The following is a 21,530-nucleotide window of genomic DNA, read 5'->3' on the forward strand; positions in this document are numbered from 1 at the left end:
ATGTGAAATTGGAAGTGTTGAGATTGAAAATGACTCGCGATACGGGGTATGCTAGCCCCTTGGCCCCTAAAACACAGCTTGGAATTGCTCCATGAAAGACTTGAAAAGGCCCCCAAATAGGATCAAAGCCAAATTGGGGAGTCATGATTTGAATAAGTCCAGCAGGAAGCCTTCAGACCCATTCATACCCCTAAATGTAAAATATATGCAAATTTTTTTTTTTTAGGTGTAGGCCTAGCACTCCTTCAGAAAAAGAATAATGCATGTCTTCAAGGCAAAGGCATTCAAATAACCATATTTTAGGGGTGATGTCACAGTAGTGCCACCATCTGCATTGTAAGTAAATAATGTTCCAAAACATCTTTCATACAATACAGATTAATCAACCCTTAAACATAATGGCTACACAGCTTAATGGGATCAAATGAATCACTACAAACAAGAAATACGGCTTTTATTCAAGTCTTGAAATCCAGGGGAAGAGAAGGATGGGCAATCCAGGTTACACGAGTCTCATTGTTCTCAAGCTTATTACAAAGCCTAAGGGAAGTAAATGGGCCAATTAAAATAATATGCATCACGGTGGTCCTTGTCCATGTACTGGTTCCACTGCAACAATGTAAAGTTTAAACAGAACACTTTTCACTTGGTCACATCATAACAAGCATAATTCAAAATTAACACAGTACTTAAACCTCAGATTTTGAGAAATCACATTTTTTTTTTATAAGAGAAATCACAGATTTAGAAAGTGAAACAATATACCTTGAATTTGTAAGGCTGATTCTTCTCCATTGCCTTTTTCCAGTGGTACTGCTCAAACAACATTGCTTTGTCGTGCCAACTGCACAATGAAGAAACTCAATATCTGAGAATAAGAAGAACGAAGTAGAGAAATAAAGGAAAACACACAAGCGCACAGAAACTGATGGAGTTCACATCATCAAAGCAGCCGAACACAAACCACAAGATGGACATGTAGAGTCCAAACTAACAAACAGATAAAACTGCAAATAAATAGAGAAATTCAGCTGTGTACTTCCTTGTGACCCAGAAATGACGCAAGCAAGGTGTAGAATGAGGAACAAAACTTCAACCGTTTGCCATTGAAAATATTCATCACCTGCGAAGCATTTCACTTTTTTTCCACCTTCCTATTGGTTACTGGAATATTCAAGATTTGAAGTATAATTTTATGAAAGTCAACAACAATAATTCTCTCAAAGTGCACCATCAAAGCACAACACTAACTCTTTAATGAGATAAAAGATGAAATCCATATTTGGCAGGGAGACAGATGGAGGGAGTGAGAAAGGGCTAGGGCAGCCAAGCCCATCTGTTTCATACAATAAGTCACAACACTAACTCTTTGATGCCAAAATTGTCAACCAAGTTATATGCTACATACCTTATTCTGTTAGAGCACCCACATCAAGCTCTCCAAAATTTTCTCTAAATTTAACCTAAACAATCTACTTTTTTGATTTTATCTCACACTTTTGAAACACTTTCTACATCAAACTCTCTAAATATTTCTTTATTTTAATTATATATTATTTTTTATTAGTTTTAACACCAACCAATTTAACTGTATAAATTATGAACATCAAATTTTTCTACCAAAAACAATCCCACTACAATCATCTACGCACATAACCACAATCTCAAAATTACACTATACCACTAAACCGGCCTTTTTTTAAAAAAAAAAAAAAAAAAAAAAAAAAAAAAAAAAAAAAAAACCGACCTCCTGCTGTAAAACACAAACTGCCCAGCTCCATCCAAAAGCCGCCACGTATACTGAAGATGACACAGTGGCCTTATCTCCAAAAGCTTCTCAAGACTTCCTAAACTTCATCTCTTGCTTAGTCTTCACTTCAGTTTGTTTCTTCCCTTCACTTTAGTTTTAGCTTCCTTCCTCAATAACCGCATTCCTTGCCTGATGATGAATCAACCCGTGACAAGTTCTCTCTTCCCACTCATTCTCCAAGCAACAACGCCGTCTGCGAATCCACAGAGTCCTTTGTTTCAGCAACTGTCCTCCACGGAGCTAAAAGACATCGCGCCAGAGAGAGATGATGCGGAACTTGAAGGCGCGGAGGAAAAGTGAAGACGCGCGGGAAGAGAAAAAAAACGATATTAAAGTGAATGGCGTAAGAGCAAATGGGGTTAAATTTAGAGAGAGTTTCTGACAAGAGTTAGTTTGTGGAAATAATAGAGAGCTCAATGCATGGAGGTTTTTGAAAAGTTTCTCTAATATATGGTGAAAAGTTCAAAATGGAGAGTTTGATGCTGATGCTCTTACACGGCAACACAACTTGATAAGGGAAATTACAACCCACACCACCACCCCCCCCCCCCCCCCCCCCCCCCCCCCCCCCCCAAAAAAAAAAAAAAAAAATTGGCTCTATTATGACAAATGAGGATCTGAGTTTTTGACAATTAAGGATTTGAGTTTTGACCATAAAACTGGACAGAAGTGCCAGCTAGCATCTTCTCCATGTAAGACTGATGAAATTGCCCCATGTGTATTAAAAAGCCATGTCATCATATCACATATGCCCAAAAAATAGAAAATATAAAAAAGAAAAAGAAAAGAAAGGAAAAGATGAAAAAAAAAAAAAAAAAAAAAAAAAAAAAAAATTAGACAAAAGGTTTGGCTTCACCCTTTAGCCAACCTCACCAACACCCTCGCAAGGGGGGCATTAAGACCCCAAACAGTGGAGGTGGCTTGCGCAGCCACACCCCAGCTGTGAGTTAGTCGCCCGGCCACCCCCATTGCACCCCCAATAATAGGGTTGGCTCGCCGACCAACCCTAGCAACAGAGGGGTCCACCCCCCCCCCCCCCCACCCCCCACCACAACCCAGCTATGAGTTAGTCGCGCGGCCATCCCCATTGCACCCTCGATAATAGGGTTGGCTCACGCGACCACCCCTAGCAACAGAGGGGGTCCATCCCCCTCCACCCACTATGAGAGTGGAGGGTTGGAGCCACTCTTCTTTTTTGCAGGGGGTGGGAGCCACGCTTGTTTTTTTTTTTTCAGCCGTGATGAGATAGCTTCTAATCATGTGGCATGATTGGTTTTACATAGATAATATGCAAGCAACACTTCTACTGTTAAAAACTGGACGAAAAAAGTTGACGAGAAGACTTATTTGACACATGGCCAAAACTTAGATCTCTAATTGTCAAAATTAAAAACTGATGTCGTTATTTATCATAGGGCTAAAAAATCCAAGGGGGTATGGGGCAATTTCCCTATTAAGAATGTATATCTTATAGATAAAAGCTCCCTCCCTCCCTCTCTCTCTCTCCTCACAGCATGCGGGCCAATAAGCGACTTAAATGTTAAAAGTTATAAGGTAGTGTTCTCCAACTATCAACATATGCAAAGCCAAGAAGGAATACTAATGGCTTGTTTTGAAACAACGAAATTCCTCCTCTTGTGAGATGCTTTTCAATAATGATGGTCTACATAAAGAGGAACAAGAACGTCAAACAAGCCAAACCAATGTTCCCACTCTCAAAATTAAAGATCTTTCAAGAAAAAAAATTGCTTGTGCAATATATGCGAACTTTCAAGTTCACAAATACTCTACACATGCATGCAGAAGCTCATCGGACATGGGAATGGCATAGCTCATTGGACAGTTTATCAGATAAGAAAAAAGGGCTGGGGGGCACACAGTTTATAAGTTGAAGACTTCAATTGCCCTCTTGAAAGGAAAAAGAAATCGAAAGAATTTCTCCGGTTCAAACAAGATAAGCAATCATGTGAGTGCACACCATAAAATCAGGTTACTTGGGGTTCTAAGCCCCCCAAGTTCACAGATTACGGAATCGTAATACACATTTCAGCTGAATTATGCCCTATTTTGGGCTGAGTAGCTGAATGTTAGCTCCATCAATACTTGTAGAAGCATAATACACAAAATATCATAAGGAATGAAAATTTACTCCAATCCTATGCAATTAAATCACCCACTACTTCCTTTTCAACCGAACAGGCCTAACGTGATAACCCACAAAAAGAAGAAGAAGAAGAAAAAGAATATATAGTCAAGAACGCAACAGACATATTGTACCTTTAAGCTGTTTCAAGTGCTTCCCATATATGATTGAGCATATCATGGAAGGTCTAGGGTCAACACAGCAATACAACCACGTCCATTGTCCATCTCATGAAAACTCAATCACTTAAGAGTGTCTCCTGTAATGTTTTATTACTATTTTTCAGGCGAATCCATCCAATTAAATGGTTCTAAGGCGTTCTTAATTATCATCCCGTCGTTTCAACTTTGAAAGGTAAGAGTTTGTGGTGTGTTAAGGTCCCACAGAATTGCTCTTGGTGTTGGAGAAAACTTTAGAAGATCCGGGATGCAGCTAGAAGATTTCTCCAATATAACGTTGGAGATGGTAGAAACATTTTTCTGTGGTATGATTTGTGGCACCCAGATGGTGTTTTATATGAGGTGTATGGGCATCGTGTTGTCTATGACTCTGTTTTGAGGAAGAAAGTGTGTTCTTGGCCACCAGCTCGATCTGACAGTTTAGTGCAAATTCAGAATCGATTGCATGATATGGAAATAGGGAATGAGCATCAACCTGATTGGAATTGCTCTAAAAAGGGTCAATACTCCTGCTCTGAAACTTGGGAGGCAGTACCTTTTAGACTACCTCTGGTTTCTTTGTGGAAGATGGTTTGGTTCAATTTGTCTATTCCTCGGCATGCCTTCATCTTATGGTTGGTGGCTAGGAAACGCATTATCTACTGATGGAAACTTGCTTAAATGGAGTTATGTAGGTAATGTTCTTTGCTTATTCTGTAGAGGTAGCATTTTTTTTTTTGATAAATAATGATAGTTTTATTGAGAGCGTAAGGCGCCCCTACGTACACTAGAAGTATACAACAGGAAACACCTAACTAGAAAGAGCAAAAGAAGCAAGAAATTCAGCAAAGCTGATAGATAAAGGGTACAGATAAGCCATCGACCAGACATACAATGTATGGAGAAATAACTCCAGCACCTCCTCTAGGGAGCTCTCTAGGTTCTCAAAATGCCTAAGATTTCTCTCTCTCCAAATACACCAAAAAAGACAAACAGGAACCATCTTCCATGTAGTAGCGCTCCCCGGTCTCCCAGACTTCCACCAACCATCAACTAAGTCCCGCACACTCCTAGGCATGACCCACGAAATACCAAAGCGGGAGAAGATGTTGTTCCAAAGAGAATAGGCTAAGTCACAATGCAGAAGAATATGATCCACTGATTCCCCATCCCTCTTGCACAGACAGCATCTATCCACAATAATAATGTGCCTTTTCCTAAGATTGTCCAAGGTAAGAATACTGCCTAGAGCTGCAGACCAAGTGAAGAAGGCTGCCCTCTGGGGAGCCTGAGACCGCCACACACACTTCCATGGGAACCACGTATCTCCAGAACCCATCATAGAACCAAAAAATGACTTCACCCCAAACAGACCTTTCTTGGACGGAACCCATTTGAGACAATCAGCCCTCTCAAAATTCACCTTGGTATCGCCCAGTGCCTGGAAAAAGGAGGAAAAAACATCGACTTCCCAATCATGAGCCTCTCTAACAAAGCTCACGTTCCAATGAGTAGACCCTCCCACACTTTCCACATTATCGGCCACTGACGCATCCTTCACCCGAGCAATGCCAAATAGATCAGGAAAGACATCTTTCAGAATTGAATCCCCACACCACAAGTCATGCCAAAATCTAACCCTGCTCCCATCCCCCACCTCGAATCTAAGAAGGTTAGAGAATTTCTCCCATCCTTTCCTTATAAACTTCCACAACCCAACTCCGTGCGCCCCAGACACCTCTCGGGAACACCACCCCCCCCCCCCCACAAACTTCCATATTTGGAATCCACCGCGACTCTCCACCAAGCATCTCTATCCATGCCATAGCGCCATAACCATTTACCTAGCAGTGCTCGATTAAACTGAACCAACTTCCTAATGCCCAGCCCCCCCTTCGAAATAGGATTACAAACCTTCTCCCAACTCACCAAGTGGTATTTAAAATCATCACCCATTCCACCCCAAAGAAAGTCGCGTTGCAACTTCTCAATGCGCGAAGCAACGCTCACCGGCATAGGGAACAAAGACATATAGTACGTTGGCAAGTTAGAGAGCGTGCTCTTGATAAGGGTCACTCTCCCTCCCTTGGAGAGGTATAACCTTTTCCATCTAGCCAGTCGTTTATCAACCTTCTCAATAACTCCCTCCCAGATACGAGTAGACTTGTAAGGAGCCCCCAAAGGAAGACCCAGATACATCACAGGCAAATGAGCAACTTCACACTCTAAAATCTCGGCTAACCTTCCCACGTGAGCGACATTCCCCACTGGAATAATGCTGGATTTAGCCAAATTAACCTTAAGACCCGATACAGCCTCGAATAAGAGCAAGAGAGCTCGCAAATTCCGAACCTTAGAAGAGCTTGCATCACAGAAAATCAATGTATCGTCAGCGAACAAAAGGTGGGAAAAAGAAGCTTCCCCCACACTGAAGCCATCCAACACACCCCCACTCACTGCCGCTGTAATCATCCGACTCAGCGCCTCCATAACAAACACAAACAACAGTGGGGACAAAGGGTCTCCTTGCCTCAGGCCACGCGAGCTGCTGAAAAAGCCATGGGGTGAGCCATTAACTAGCACTGAAAACTTGAAGGTAGATCCCATACGTTTTTTCATTGTAGTTTTAGTAGACGTATTTGGCAAGAATATATGAGCTCTAATTTGATTATAGATCCTCAGATTTCCTAGGATGAAGTGGTGGTGTGGGGGTGCACAGGAGTTGAAGGGGTGTGGTTTGAAAACTAGTCTCTGCCGATTGAGTTTAGGGGCGGTGGTCTATAATCATTGGAAGCACCGTAATGATATTAAGCATGGTAATACCCCACTCTCTGAGGATAGAATTATTCAGAAAATCAAATGGGAAATTTGCACAAGGATTCTGTCTAAAGGCAGATTCAAGTTAACAAAACAGAATATGGAAATATGTCACAACTGGAATTTACAATTGAAGATTCTGGGGGAGGTGAGATGTTTCTGATAATTGGTTGAAGAAGCTGAGTTAGTTCTGCAGATTGTGTGGTGTTAATAAGTTTCCCGTTTTGTTTTGCTGTTTTGTTTATAGATAGATATGGTTTAGTGCTTATTCTGCACTAGAGTACATTTTCTTTGTTGGGATAGGGTCGTCTGGTTCTTTTGAACTGGAGGTTCTAAAGCGGTATTCCAGCACTTTTGCGTGCTGGAGTGTTTCATCAATACAAATTACTCATTCGACTAAAAAAAAAACAACAGAAACATTTTGATTTTCCAAAATGTTATGACAGCGAAATGGACTAACTCCATTCCCTAGTGCTGTTATGCTGACATTTTATCCCATTCAATGACATCAACAAAAGCAAAAAAAAAAAAAAAAATGAAGCTCCAAAGAAGAATCTTCATAAACCCTAAATTATCTTTTAAGGGACAAAAGAGAGAGAGAGAGAGAGAGAGAGAGAGAGAGAGAGAGAGAATACTTGAATTGATTGGAGAGTTGCCACATGTAAGGGTTGAACCAGGTGATAGCGGAGAAGGCAGCAGAGCCTATCCAGATGTTGACAAATGCGTCTGGGTTGGCGTGTGGGACGCCTGGGTCACCTCGGTACGCGTTCCCGAAATACTTCTCCATTTTCGCTCTCGAGCTCTCCTCCCGTCCGCTGTGAGAGACACTTTGTCACGGGTAGGGGCCAAAAAGTTGCGCAAGGAAGACGGGAAGAAAGCTTGGAGTTTGAAGATTCTGGAAGAAGAAGTAAGATAAGTTGAAGTGGGTGATCTGTTGTGCACGTGGCAGCTAGTTTTTTATTTTTTATTTTTGATAGGCGGCAGCTATTTAGTAAATAAAAGCCAAGTCGTCCTCAAGAAGAAACTCAATCGGTTGAGACCATGCCCTATGAAACAGAAGTTATTAATTTAGATCTTCATTTTCCGTCTTGTGTGAACATGTCAAAATAAATAAATAAATAAAATAAAAGGCAAGTGCAGTCCAGTTGGAAGGCACTTTGCTGGACTAAAACGGTGCGTGGAAGATGTTCCCCACCGCTACGTTTTATTTGTTGCTATTTGTCGTTTTCAGCTGGCTTAGTATGTTGCGTTTTATGTGTTAGTGATATGCGTTTTAGTAGCTTTCCTGTAAGGCCGGTATATAAGGCCATAAGGATGTAACAAAAGGGATCTTTTGATGCTGTGAGAAACAGAATTGGAGGGAAGGCATCCTCAAATTTGCCTATTATCTGTAATTTCCATTTTATCAATCAAATTCCTTTGAATTTCTTCATCCATTTCTTCCTAAATCCATCCTTAATCCAATAACAGTGAAATTACCTGTGACACACTTCTCTAACATTTATCTTATTATTGTCTTACTCCGTGCCCGTGGACCCACTTTTTGCCGGAGCAATCCAAGACGCTCCGGCTGTTACGTATGTTTAGACATAACCTAACGGTTATGTTTGATGAAAGGGTGTTGGCGATTGGCGATTAGATGATTAGGTTTTGCTAAAGAAGTTAGCACAGCGGCGACTAGAGTTGCTAAAGAAGAAAGAAGAGTATAGGATGAGAAGGAAAATGCGTGGATGAGTCTAGAATGTGGAACGAGTGTGGGCCAGAATTAATGGGCTGTTAGGAGTTTCAGTCAGGTTAGTTTGAGAACATGCGTGGGCCTTAAATGGTAGGCTGTTAGTCAGAATCTGTTGAGTGGTTTGGGCTTTATATAGCCTTTAGGAAGTCTGATAGATGAATGAAATGACTTGAAGCTTGTTTGTAGTTTTCTCTGGAGAATTAGGGAATCTCAAATATCCTGTTATGTTACTTCTTTGCAATTCAATCAATATACAGTTTACTTCTCTTTGATTCATAAATACATTGTGTTCATAATGTTGAAAAGTGAATGACTCATATTGATTAACGAAAAGTTCACATTGGTTAATGGAAAGTTCATATTGGTTAACGAAAAGATTTTTTGTATGCCTAATATTTGATTGCTCTCTTTAAAGTTTATCTGCAAGTTTTAAATTTGTTATTCCTTCAAGGCACCGATTCATCGAATGACGTTTAGTCTTCCAACGTTTACAATAAGTTTCTCAATGTATCTTTCATGCTATTATTTTTTTATAAAATGGAGTTTGTTTCAGGAACTAAGATATAAATTTGTGAGAGAAAATTGAGTGTATTTGTGATATGGGTTTGTGAGTGTTTAACACTCTTTTGTGTACTCCTCTTTTTTGATATAGTGAAATCTCTCCATGTTGTTGCACTGTGAACGTAGGCAATTGTCTTACTCACATTTGTTCCGCTTGAGTGTTTGTGTGAGAAATTCGCGACTTTTCGCACAAAAAATTAGTATCAGAGCTTTGGGTTTCGACCTAGGCAATTTTTTTGCTTTGGGCTGATTTAAGTGTTTATTAAAAAAAAATGAAATACTACGATAGCTGAGGGATCAACTTCGAAATCTGTTGGTTCTGCACCTGTGGTGAGATTAGTTATCTCGAATGCTAAATTTGATGTGGAAAAATTTGATGGAAAAAATAACTTCGGCATGCGGCAGTGCGAAGTTATGGATGTTTTGGCTCAATAAGAACTTGATGTGACTCTGGAAGATAAGCCAGAGGAGATGTCAAAGGCAAATTGGAGAAACCTTAATCGTCAAGCTTGTGGAATAATCAGGCTCTATCTTGCGAATGATCGAAAGTATTTTGTTATGAAGAAAACTATGGCAAGGGATATGTGGAACAAGCTGGAAGACAAATATATGACCAAGGGCATTGAAAATAAGCTATTTTTGAAGAGAAAGTTTTTTGGCTTTAGGTATGTTGAAGGTACTTCTATGCCAGAGCATTTGAATAATCTTAATAAAATACTTGCTGATTTGCAAAATTTAGAAGTTGAAATTGCTGATGAAGATAAAGCTATGGTGTTAATTAATTCGCTTCCAGATACATATGAACATCTTGCTACTACTTTAATGTATGGTAAAGATACGCTTAGATTTGATGATATATCTAATGCTTTGATGAATGATGAGTATCGAAGGAAGGATAAGCAAGCCCACAGCGAAACATCAGGAGCATCAACAGTAAGAGGCAGATCTGAAAGTAAGAGGCTCTTGGGTAAACACCGCTCTGCTTCAAGGAAAAGAGGTACTTTGTCAGACAGGAAAATTTCGGGGAATGATGAATGTGCGTTTTGTCACCAGAAAGGCCATTGGAAGAAGGATTGTCCTAAGTTGCAAACTAAGGGCAAGGAGCATAAAGCTAATCTGGTGCGCACGAAAACTGGGGATTCAAATTCAGATATTGCTTTGGCTAGAACATCTTTTGTTTGCAATTCAAAAGGATGGATTATGGACTCTGCTTGTACCTTTCACATTTGTCTAAACAATGAGTGGTTTTCTAGTTTGGATTTGATTAATGGTGGAGTAGTTCTTATGGGAAATGACGTCACCTGTAAGACGAAAGGGACAGGAAAAATCCGTTTGAAGTTACATGATGGATCGGCTAGAGTTTTGGAAGAAGTTCGGTACGTAACGGACATGAAGAAAAATCTAATTTCTGTGGGAACTCTTAAAGAGAAAGGCTACAAGATCACAATGGAGAATGGAGCCATGAAAGTGATTTCTGGCACACTAGTGGTGATGAAAGCTACTCGACAAAATGATTTGTATCATTTACAAGAGACTACCATTGTAAGAGCAGCTGCCACAATTTCTAACAACTCTAATAAGGTAATCCCTGATAATAATAAATTATGGCATATGAAATTGGGTCATGCAGGTGAGAAGTCTTTGCAAGGGCTATCAAAGGAAGGTCTGTTGGATAGTTACACGACAGGCAAATTTGGATTTTGTGAACATTGCATTTTTGGCAAACAGACAAGAGTCAAGTTTGGCATAACAGTTCACAACACGAAAGGGACTCTTGATTACATTCACACAGGTGTTTGGAGACCTACAAAGGTTCAATCATTGGGAGGTAAACATTATTTTGTTACATTTGCTGATGACTTCTCTAGAAGAATTTAGGTGTACAACATGAAGCATAAAGATGAAGTCTTGGGAATTTTCTTGACATGGAAGAAAATGATTGAAACTCAAACTGGCAGAAAAATTAAGAGACTCAAGTTAGATAATGGCGATGAGTACACATCAAATCCATTTTTGAAGATATGCCAGGATGATGGGATTATCAGACACTTCACGATCAGCAGGACTCCGCAACAGAATGGAGTGGCAGAGCACATGAACTGTACTATTCTGGAGAAGGTACAATGTATATTGTCCAATGCTGGATTGGACAAGAGTTTTTGGGCTGAGGTTGTGAATTATGCGTGTCATCTCATAATAGGTTGCCAGCTGATACGATTGATGGAAGATCTCCTATTGAAGTATGGTCAGGTAAACTGGCTAATGATTATGATAAATTGCATATTTTTGGTTGCCCAACATTTTTTCATGACAGAAACAACAAGTTAGATCCGTGAGCCAAGAAAGCTGTATTCTTGGGATTTAGCTCAGGTGTAAAGGGCTACAGACTCTAGTGTCCTGATTTGAAGAAAGTTATTCTCAGTAGAGATGTAACTTTCAATGAAGATGAAATGGTTAGTCAGTGTAAGGAGTATAATTCTCAAATTGAGGAATCTGATCATTCTACAGAGAAGACTATGTAACAGGTGGAGCTTGAGGTTCCCTTACATCTCTGAACGCGGCTACTGAATTTCCTGGCAGCTAGCTAGTCACCTGAGTACAGGTTCAAACAATTATTACTACACTCGTAATTGGACAACATACTGATATAACTATTGCTTGGTTTGCTAGCCTATTGAGAATGGATTCCAAGATATAATTAACGACATTAACTGAAAATATTCAGACCATTAAATAGGCAACAACACACACACACACACACACACACATATATGGGTCCATACACGCTAACCAAGGAATAAAAGAAGTGAGAAGACAAGGGACATGGTCCACAAGGCTACGGTTAAAGGAAAAAACAAAATATATATATATATATAATGGGTCTCAAGTATAGCAGGAAAAAGGAAGGAGACAATAAAATTATAATATATATAAGCAAGAAGTAAAGGTGGGTCTCTCTCTCGTACAACAAGAAATGAGAGAAAAAAAAATAATAATAACAAGCAAAAAAAATAAAAGGGTAAAGGACTTGTCCCACACTGAACAAGGAAATAGAAAGAAAGAAATTACAAGGCTATAAAACAAGACAAGGACCGAAAATGAAGGAAAAGAAAAGGTGAAGAGGACAGGTCATGGGTACGGTGTACTAGGTGTACATAAGTCTAGATCTAGCACTTGAAGAAGAAGAAGACAACAAAATAATAATAAGAAAAGCAACACATCCAGTACAGGAAATAAAGAAGAAATACAACCAAATATAAAAGTATTGAAAGTGAGTGAAACAAGAAGATAAAGAAAAACAAATCAGTAGCAGAAGGGCAAGGAAATGACCGGCCCCACCATTTGTGTACCACAAACCGAGAAAAGGAGATAATGAAGCTAAAAGACAGCAAGATCATTAAATAAATATCATGTCTGATAGCACAAACGGAAATGTTAAGATACATAACGAAAAGGAAAAATAAGCAAGTGATTGTAGAAATGTCAGATAGTAAAACAAGGAAGGAGAGGTATAAGGAAATTACCTTGTTGCAAGAGTCAAAAGTTCTACAAGGGGGGATGTGGCTGTTAGGGTTGTGGAGGAAAAATAGTACTGACTATATAGATATATAACCAAAATAGTTGCTAGAGCTTATAGACCAAAAAACAGTTGATAGGGTTTATAAAATAAGTAGTAAAATATAGGTATTTCAATAGTATTAAAAAAAAAAAAATCACTAAAATCAAATATCTATTATTTGAAAATATTAAATCACCCCCCCCCCCCCCCCCCCCCCACACTTTTTTTTTTCTTCTTTTTTAAAGCCATTCTCATTGCTAAGTCAAACCTTCAATTTACTAACTTAACTCTAAAGGAAGATCTAGATTATTACAGTCAAAGTGCTATTCATTTGGTGAAAAATAAAGTTTATCATTCTCAAACAAAACACATAGATGTCCGTTTCCATTTTGTTCGTGAAATCATAGAAGAAGGTGATATTCTTCTTCAAAAGATTAGAACTGCCGATAATCTTGCAGATATGCTAACCAAAGTGGTTGTTGGAGCTAAGTTCAAACATTGTTCGGACTTTGTCAATATAGAGGAAATTTGAAACATATTGGGAGTGCAACAATAAGGTGGAGAATATTTGCCAAGGTGGAGAATTGTTGAAAAGTGAATGACTCATAAAAGTTTACATTGGTTAACAAAAAGTTCACACTGGTTAATGGAAAGTTCATATTGGTTAACAAAAAGTTTTTTTGTATGCCCAATATTTGATTGTTCTCTGCTGTTGCACTGTGGACGTAGGCAATTGCGTAACTCACATTTGTTCCACTTGAGTGTTTGTGTGAGAAATTCACGACTTTTTGCACAACACATAAGAATTCTAGTAAAGTAGCAGCAAGTTCTTTACACCCGCATTATTATTATTTATTTATTTATCAACTTTAAAAATTATCATTAGATTTATACTATATTCTATTAAAATTTTGATCCAATAGTAATTTTAAAAGTCAAATTAAAGGAAATAAAATGAAATAGAGAGGAACCTATTATTGTTAAAAGAAGGGCAAAATTGCCTCAACTTTAAAATTTGCACAATTTTACTCATTGTATTTGCACTAACTGGCTCTTCTCCATTTCAAATAGGGTCATTCTCCAAGTCATATAGTGTAGGAGTAAGAGAGTATGTATTTACTCTTTTTTGCTTTGTCTACCTCACATCATGCCCTGCAGATTGTGTAATCATTTTTTATGGAGTAATGTTGTACTTCACCCTCATTTCTCCTTATTCTCCAAATCATATATACTGTAGGGGTGTACAAACGGTTATAACCAACGGTTATTTGCTAAAATCGCTAATCGTTAACCGCCTAGCGGTTATTGTATTTTACCAACTGCAATCGCTAATCTCCTAGGCGGAGGCGGTTATAAAAATAACCGCCGGTTAACGGTTATTGAGTAGATGATCGGCAGTTGTATAACCGATTTTCAATCTGAGTTTTAGGCAGGTTTTGGACCGATTTTGGGCCCGTTTTGACTCGATTTTGGGCCAGTTTTGGCCACTTTTTTGCCGATTTTAATGCAGGTTTTAAATCCAAAATCCATAACAGTAACAAATCCAAAACCAATTATAAATATAAATCCAAAACATAACAAATCCAAATAACCAAATACAAACAAATTCAAAACCCAAACATTACAAATGCAAATACAAATCCAACACATTACAAATCCGCTCTCTTCTTTGTATCTTTTGTACGTCGCTTCTTTCTCCTTAATCTGTGTAAATAAACTTTATCAGTACTGAAGATACCATGTCCCAGGAAAATTTGGATAGTGTAGTAATCTGTAGTCATCCTTCTGAGACGCAATCCACCACCCCTCAAAAGGTTGGTCAAATGGCTCGTAGTAGATCTATTCATTTGACAAATACTCCATGAATTATTATTTTTATTGAAAAATAAAATAGAAAAGAAGAAGAGATGAAAGTGTCAAACATTTTCAGAGAGAGCGGGTGGGGCTAATGAAAATCTTACCACATCGAAAGCGCAGATCTGAGAGGCATGAAGCAATCACCAGTGCTGCTATCACCTGTTGGAGTGGATGGATTTTTCAGCTCCCTTCCATCGCCAAACCCTAACCCAAAGCCAGCCCCCGAATCAGAAAAAAAAAAAAAAAAAAAAAAAAAAAAAAAAAAAAAATCAAACAAAAGGAGGAAAGTTTTTTTTAAGAATAAGTGAGCAGAGAGAGGGAAAGAGTAAAAAGAAAGAGGCGAGCAATGCGTAGATCAAATTACCTTTCCAAATGGGGGTGACTTTGACGCTCCACTACTTTTTCCCCTTTCAAAACACAGAGATGAACATATTCGAAGTGTCCATTGTCACTTCGGTAAGGGTGGGTTGGGGGTCATTTTTCTCCTTAATCAGTGCTGGGCAAAGAGGAATGGCAACAAGGCTGGAGAATGGAGACTCGAGAGGAGAGGCTAGAGGGGCGAGCGGCGATTGAATGAGAAATGAGGAGAAATAAAGTATGAAATCCTAAAAGATGTTTATATAAATCTTCTTTTCTGTCCAAAACAACGTCGTTTTGGGATTCAGCAATGCCCAAAACAGCGCCCCTCTCCTAGGTTTTTAAGTTATATATATAAGCGGTTAGCAGTTATTAACCGCTTTTGCCAAATCCTATAACCGCTAACTGCCTTCGCCTAGGCAATTAGCTGTTTTAAAGTGGTTATAACTGCTCTGTTTGTACACCTTTAATATATAACGTGGTTCCTAGTAGCATTTTGTGCATAAAAATTGGTTTTTTGGTTGAAGACCGTGTCATATGAGCTTTGGGGGGTAGGAGATGGGGAGCGATAAAACATAATTATTTTATTTTATGCCGTGTTTAACCAGTTTGAATTATGGGTGACAATTTTTTATGAGACCAATTCGATATGAGCCAAATACGAAATTAACAAATTATGGTTGATGGTTTGACATATTTAAGTAAATAAGTCAGGTTATGGTTGACCTATATACTCTTATATTCATTCATTGACATGACTCAAACCCAAAATGCAACATTTATGGCTGACAAATTTTGATATAACCCACGAACCTGACACAATCCCAACATGAAATTAGTAAATTAGGCTTGAGATGTCTAACCCGCTTAATTAAATGGGTCGGAGTAGAAGTGACCTGTACAATCTTATACCCAAGTCTCGATATGACCCGAACCCAACACTTGAACACGAATTGTTACTTCTTGTTTGAACATATCATTATCATCTGTAATTCTTATTACAACAGTTGATTATATAAGTTTTTAGAATAAAATTATTATTTTTAAATTAAATCATTTAAATTTGGTATATAAATTTTAGGGGTAATTACCTTTTCCCCTATCAACTACCAGCCATTGTCAACATGCCCCCATGAATTGACACCTCGACCAAAAGAGAGCATCCAACTACCAACTTTACATACTTTGCCCCCCTCTGTCAGGGAATCCCGTTAACTTGGATGGAATATTCCATTTTTTGGCGTTAATTTTGGTTTAAAGACCAAAATGCCATCCAACAGTAATTAATAATAAAAATATTAAAATTAATATGTTTAAAAAAGTTGAAGGCATTTATGTCATTTTTGAATTTGAGTTAGGGTATTTAAGTCTTTTTATGAATTAAACTGACGGAATGGGGCAAAGAATGTAAAGTTGGTAGTTGGATGCTCTCTTTTGGTCGATGTGTCAGTTCATGGGGCCATGTTGACAATGGCTTGTAGTTGATGGGGGAAAAAGGTAATTACCCCTAAATTTTATCATTTTTTAAAATATAATGAAATACAATAAAATAAATACTAATATACTAATATATAAAACTCCTGTAAATTTAATTATTTAATTTCAAATAATAATTGAGATTTAAGGAATTCCATATGATAGAATATTCTAAAAATAGAAAAAATCTCAATTATGTCTTAACCATTAGGGGTGTACAACCGGTTGTGATTGCGCTTTATTTGGTCATAACCACAATTGTAACAGGGTATCCAATTATTCTCATTTCAATAATCGCGGTTTTTACCAACTACTGGTTATCCGGTTATTTAACCGGATAACCGGTTTTGAATTAAGTATCAAAGTCGATTTCATATAGTTGTGAGGAAAATGTTGGGAATTAGAATGTTGTGGATCTTACCCACTGAATTTGTTGTTTTATTGTTTCCTTTTTGAGATTGTGAGTCTCGCTACAAGTCAACAAGTACAAATCCATTCCCTATGGATGATATTAATTAAGAAGACACAACTATATATATGAAAAAATCAATTAAAGAATCCAATTCTATTACAACAGTATGTTTAAATTTATAAAGGAATTAAGCATTGAAATTCCTTGAACTCTATTTCTCTGGCTTTCAAAATGCAATTATGCGTGTGTACCTGTCCTTCTTCCAACTAACACTATACAAGTCCCCCAAGCAAGTGATGTACTCTGGAGGGGGAGAAGTAGGGGTGAAATAACTACCCTCTAATAATCGTTCGCTAACCACTAACCGTACAATCGCAAAACCGCTTTAAAAACTATTATTCGCAAACCGCTCTAGTGGGGCGGTTAGCAATTATAACCACTAACCGCCTTTATTTTTGTGTGTATATATATATATATAGATGAAACGACGTCATTTCACCCTATACCCTAAAGAACCAAAAAAAAAAAAAAAAAAAAAAAAAAAAAAAAAAAAAAAAAACCTCAGATAGTCTCCTCTCTATTATCTCATAATCTCATTCCGCCTCTCTCTCTCTCTCTCTCTCTCTCCCCATCGCATTTTCAAATGGCTTGGAGCTTCGCATCCACGGAGGTGTGGAAAGGCTGGTACTTGGAGTCCCCGTGGTGGCGGAGGTTGGGGAAGTTGAGCCTGGCGAAGTCACCGCAGAGCTTGTAGGCTGTCGTAGGCCAAGGCGGCCTCTTCGGCGGTGTTGAAGGTGCCGAGCCAAAGCTGGGTACGGTTCTTGGGGAGACGGATCTCGGCCACCCATTTGCCCTAATGTCGCTGCCTCACTCCTATGTAGAGCTTGGTGGGTTTTGGGGGTGACCCCACTTGCTTCATTGGGATGGGTTTGGTAGAGGTGAAAAACCATGTTGCTAGTTTTGGAATTGGATCTGGGCTTAGATCTGGTGGGTCTGAGATGGGGTTAGTTGGTTTAGCCTGATTGAGCACAATTGCTGAAAATCGATTAGGTTTTCCATCGAGAATTTGTCTAAAAACATTTGGGTCATCGAGGTTGAGCAACCATCTGGGTAGAAAGCTCCAAGCCATTTTCAATTTGAATCGGCATTTTACAGGTATACTGTATTGGATCACAAGACTTATCTTCTAGTGAGAAAGCTAAATTAGTTGAGTTAGACTAAGTGTCTTCCTATTTTAGATAAATGTTAAGTTGTTAAGTTGTAAATATATTAGGTCTCTATGTTAAGAGATACGATTGATGAGATTAGATAGAAGTTGTTTTGATGTAAATCGCATCTAGAGATAGAAGTTGTTTCGGTGTAAATCACATTTAGAGATTATCTAGATGTTTTGGTTCTATATATATCAAGGACTGCAATACAATTGAAGTATGCAGATTATCAACAAACACTCTAAATCCTATATGGTATCAGAGCCTCTCAAGACCTGCGTCTATGGCTACCCCTACTTCTGAAACTGATTCCTCCCTAACTTCTCCATCTCTCTCAAATACTTCCTCTTCCGCCTTACCACCTCAAATCCAGAATGTGCATGCTCATATCTCCGAGAAACTGACCCAAGACAACTATATTCTCTGACAGTTTCCCATGGTCCCCTTCCTAGAAGGCCAAAATCTGTTCGGGTATGTCGATGGCATAACCCCCCGACCTCCTCAGCTCCTGCCCGATCCCACATCTGGACTTCTTGTTGCAAATCTGAGCTACCACTCATGGTACCATCAAGATCGGATGATATTCAGTGCTACTATCCCCACCCTCTCTGTCGAAACTCTCCCTCATGTCATTGGACTCAAAACTTCCTGTGAAGTCTAGCTCACATTGGAAACTCACTTCTCTGCCCAATCTCAGTCTCGGATCATGCAGCTCAAACAACAAGTGTCCAACATGAAGAAAGGATCTCAAAAAATCTCCACTTACTTCCAGAAAGCACAGGGATTTTCTCATCTCCTAGTAGCGGTTGGCAAACCAATCGACGCCTATGAACTTGTCTCTCACATACTCGCTGGACTTGGTGCCGAGTATGACCCTTTTGTCACATCAGTAACTACAGGGCAAGATTCTATATCCCTAAATGATCTCTATGGTTATATGTTGTCCTATGAGCTGCATCTAGAGCAACGCAAGTCTGCTCTTGAGATAAATATATCCACTGCTAACACGGCTTAACGCCAAAGTCTTGCCTATTCCCACAACACCCGGGGCTACAATATTGGATATCGCAACACAAATTTTAATCGAGGCAGGGGTTGTGGACCACTCCAGCAGTTTTCCACATCCAGCACCAGTGTGTCCCAGTGCCCAATTTGTCAAGTCTGCCACAAACTCGGTCATACAGCAGCCACATGTTGGTTCAGGTACGAGCAAGGCAACTAGGCTGACTCTTCTCCGATGCAAGTCAACATGACTTTAACAACCTCTGCCTTTGACCCTTCCTGGTATCCAGATACAGGCACCAAGTTCATCTCACCAATGATCTATCAAATCTCAATTTGAATGCTGAGGAATACACAGGCACAGGCCAAATTCGCGTAGGCAATGGACAAGGTTTGCAAATCTCACATTCTGGCCGTGGTCTCTTACCAACACCTTCACATAATTTCAATTTATTCTCCCTATTTCATGTTCCTCAGATTTAGAAAAATCTTATTTATGTAAATCAATTCACTAGAGATAGAGATAACCATGTTTTCATTGAATTTCATCCCAATTTTTTCTGTGTTAAGGACATTCCAACTTGGCAGCTCCTCCAAGGCCCGAGTAAGTTCGGCCTTTATCCATGGCCATCCTCAAATGTTCATTTTTCCAAGTCTCTTGCTGCTTTTGCTGGTGAAAAAGTATCCTTGGATCAATGGCATCTCTGGCTTGGCCATCCTGCCACTCCCATCGTCAACCAAGTCATTCAATTCAATAAGCTGCCCGTGTCTTCTTCCAAGACTCCTTCCTTCTACTTTCCATGCCAGCAAGGAAAAAGCCATTGTTTACATTTCAATATTTCTCCTTCCACCTTCAGCAAACCTTTACAGTTGCTGTTTCTTGGTGCATGGGGCCCTGCTTCTCAAAATTCTGTAACCAATAAGAGATTTTATCTAAGTGTGGTTGATGATTTTAGTAAGTATACATAGCTTTATCCTCTTGAAACTAAATCTGAAGTTTGTGCTACCTTTCTTAGGTTTAAACAATTGGTTGAAACCTATTTCAATACCAATATTGTTTCTGTCTAGAGTGATAGTGGCGGTGAATTTAGTCCTCTTAAGACCTCTCTCACCTCTATGGGAATTTCATATAGACTAAGTTGTCTCCATACACATCATCAAATGGGAACGGTAGAAAGAAAACATAGACATATTGTTGAAATCGGCCTATCTCTCCTAGCTACTGCCAGCATACCCTTAACCTTTTGGGACTTAGCCTTTGAAACCGCCACTTATCTCATCAATAGACTTCCTTCTAAAGTCACACAGAAAAAGTCTCCCTTTGAGTTACTGTTTCATCAAACTCCTGATTACAAACTCTTAAAGATCTTTGGTTGTGAATGCTGGTCATTTCTTCGTCCATATAATTCTACTAAGTTTTCTTTCCATTCCACATCATGCGTGTTCATTGGATATAGGAAAAATCATCTTAGATATAAATGTCTCCACATTCCTTCTGGTAAAATCTATATTGCCCGACATGTTGTTTTCAATGAAACAAATTTTCCCTTTTCCAAATCCGAAGTCCCTAACAGCTCCTCCTCCTCAAAATCTTATTCTTCTATGACTCTCCCTTTGGTTCTTCCTTCGTCACTTCCTCTGTCTAGCTCCAGGCATGACTCTCCTGACATTCCAACACCAAATCCACCTTCTCTTGTCTCAGTTCCCACAGAAACTGACACTGTCTCTCCAATAAATTATCACATTGTTCCCTTTGAGTCATCTACTGAAATTGAGTCTCTTCCTCCAATCCGGGTTTATGGTATGACCACACAGTCTCAGAATTTGATTTTCAAACCTTTAAAGTTTACTGATGGCATAATTAAATATCCACTTCCTTAAGCCCTCATGGCTTCCATTGCTCTCCATGAAGAAGAACCGACCTGTTTTTCTCAAGCCACCAGAGTGGCTCATAGCAATGAATACCGAGTTTGATGCTCTTCTCAAAAATGGCACTTGGTCTCTTGTTCCCTCCTCTCCAAACATGAATATAATTGGTTCAAAGTGGGTATTCTGCATTAAAAGGAGAGTTGCTGGGCAAATAGAAAGGTACAAGGCTCGTTTAGTGGCAAAAGGGTTTCATCAACAACTTGGGATTGATTTTGCTAAAACCTATAGTCCTGTGGTTAAACCAATTACCATTAGAACTGTTCTAGCTATTGCTGTCTCTGGAGGATGGGTTATACGACAGGTGGATGTCAGCAACGCCTTTCTACATGGACTTCTTCAAGAAATGGTTTATATGGCTCAACCTCCTGGTTTTCATTATCCAAATCATCCCACAGCAGTTTGCAAGCTTCACAAAGCTATTTATAGTTTGAAGCAAGCCCCCCGCGCATGGTTCTCGTGCTTAAGTGCCCGGTTACTTGAACTGAAGTTTCATAGCTCCAAAT

General features: G+C 39.1%; 1 protein-coding gene across 1 annotated transcript; it reads right to left on the bottom strand.

Moving 5' to 3' along the window:
* Positions 1-283: 283 nt before the first annotated feature.
* Positions 284-7,829, bottom strand: LOC133873496 (uncharacterized). The gene is made up of 3 exons (XM_062311196.1): positions 7,564-7,829; positions 766-844; positions 284-609 (listed from the first exon to the last, which is right to left on the bottom strand). The coding sequence occupies exons 1-3, from the start codon at positions 7,713-7,715 to the stop codon at positions 541-543; spliced, it is 300 nt and encodes a 99-aa protein (XP_062167180.1). The 5' UTR covers positions 7,716-7,829; the 3' UTR covers positions 284-540.
* Between the last annotated feature and the right edge of the window lie 13,701 nt (positions 7,830-21,530).

This window comes from Alnus glutinosa, chromosome 7 (genome assembly GCF_958979055.1).
Source record: "Alnus glutinosa chromosome 7, dhAlnGlut1.1, whole genome shotgun sequence".
NCBI lineage: Eukaryota > Viridiplantae > Streptophyta > Magnoliopsida > Fagales > Betulaceae > Alnus > Alnus glutinosa.

Coding starts and splice junctions, on each gene's coding strand:
- LOC133873496 (XM_062311196.1), bottom strand. CDS start 7,715: ATGGAGAAGTATTTCGGGAACGCGTACCGAGGTGACCCAGGCGTCCCA. Junction 845..7,563: donor CAACTCTCCAATCAATTCAA/GTATTCTCTCTC, acceptor TTCATTGTGCAG/TTGGCACGACAAAGCAATGT. Junction 610..765: donor ATCAGCCTTACAAATTCAAG/GTATATTGTTTC, acceptor ACATTGTTGCAG/TGGAACCAGTACATGGACAA.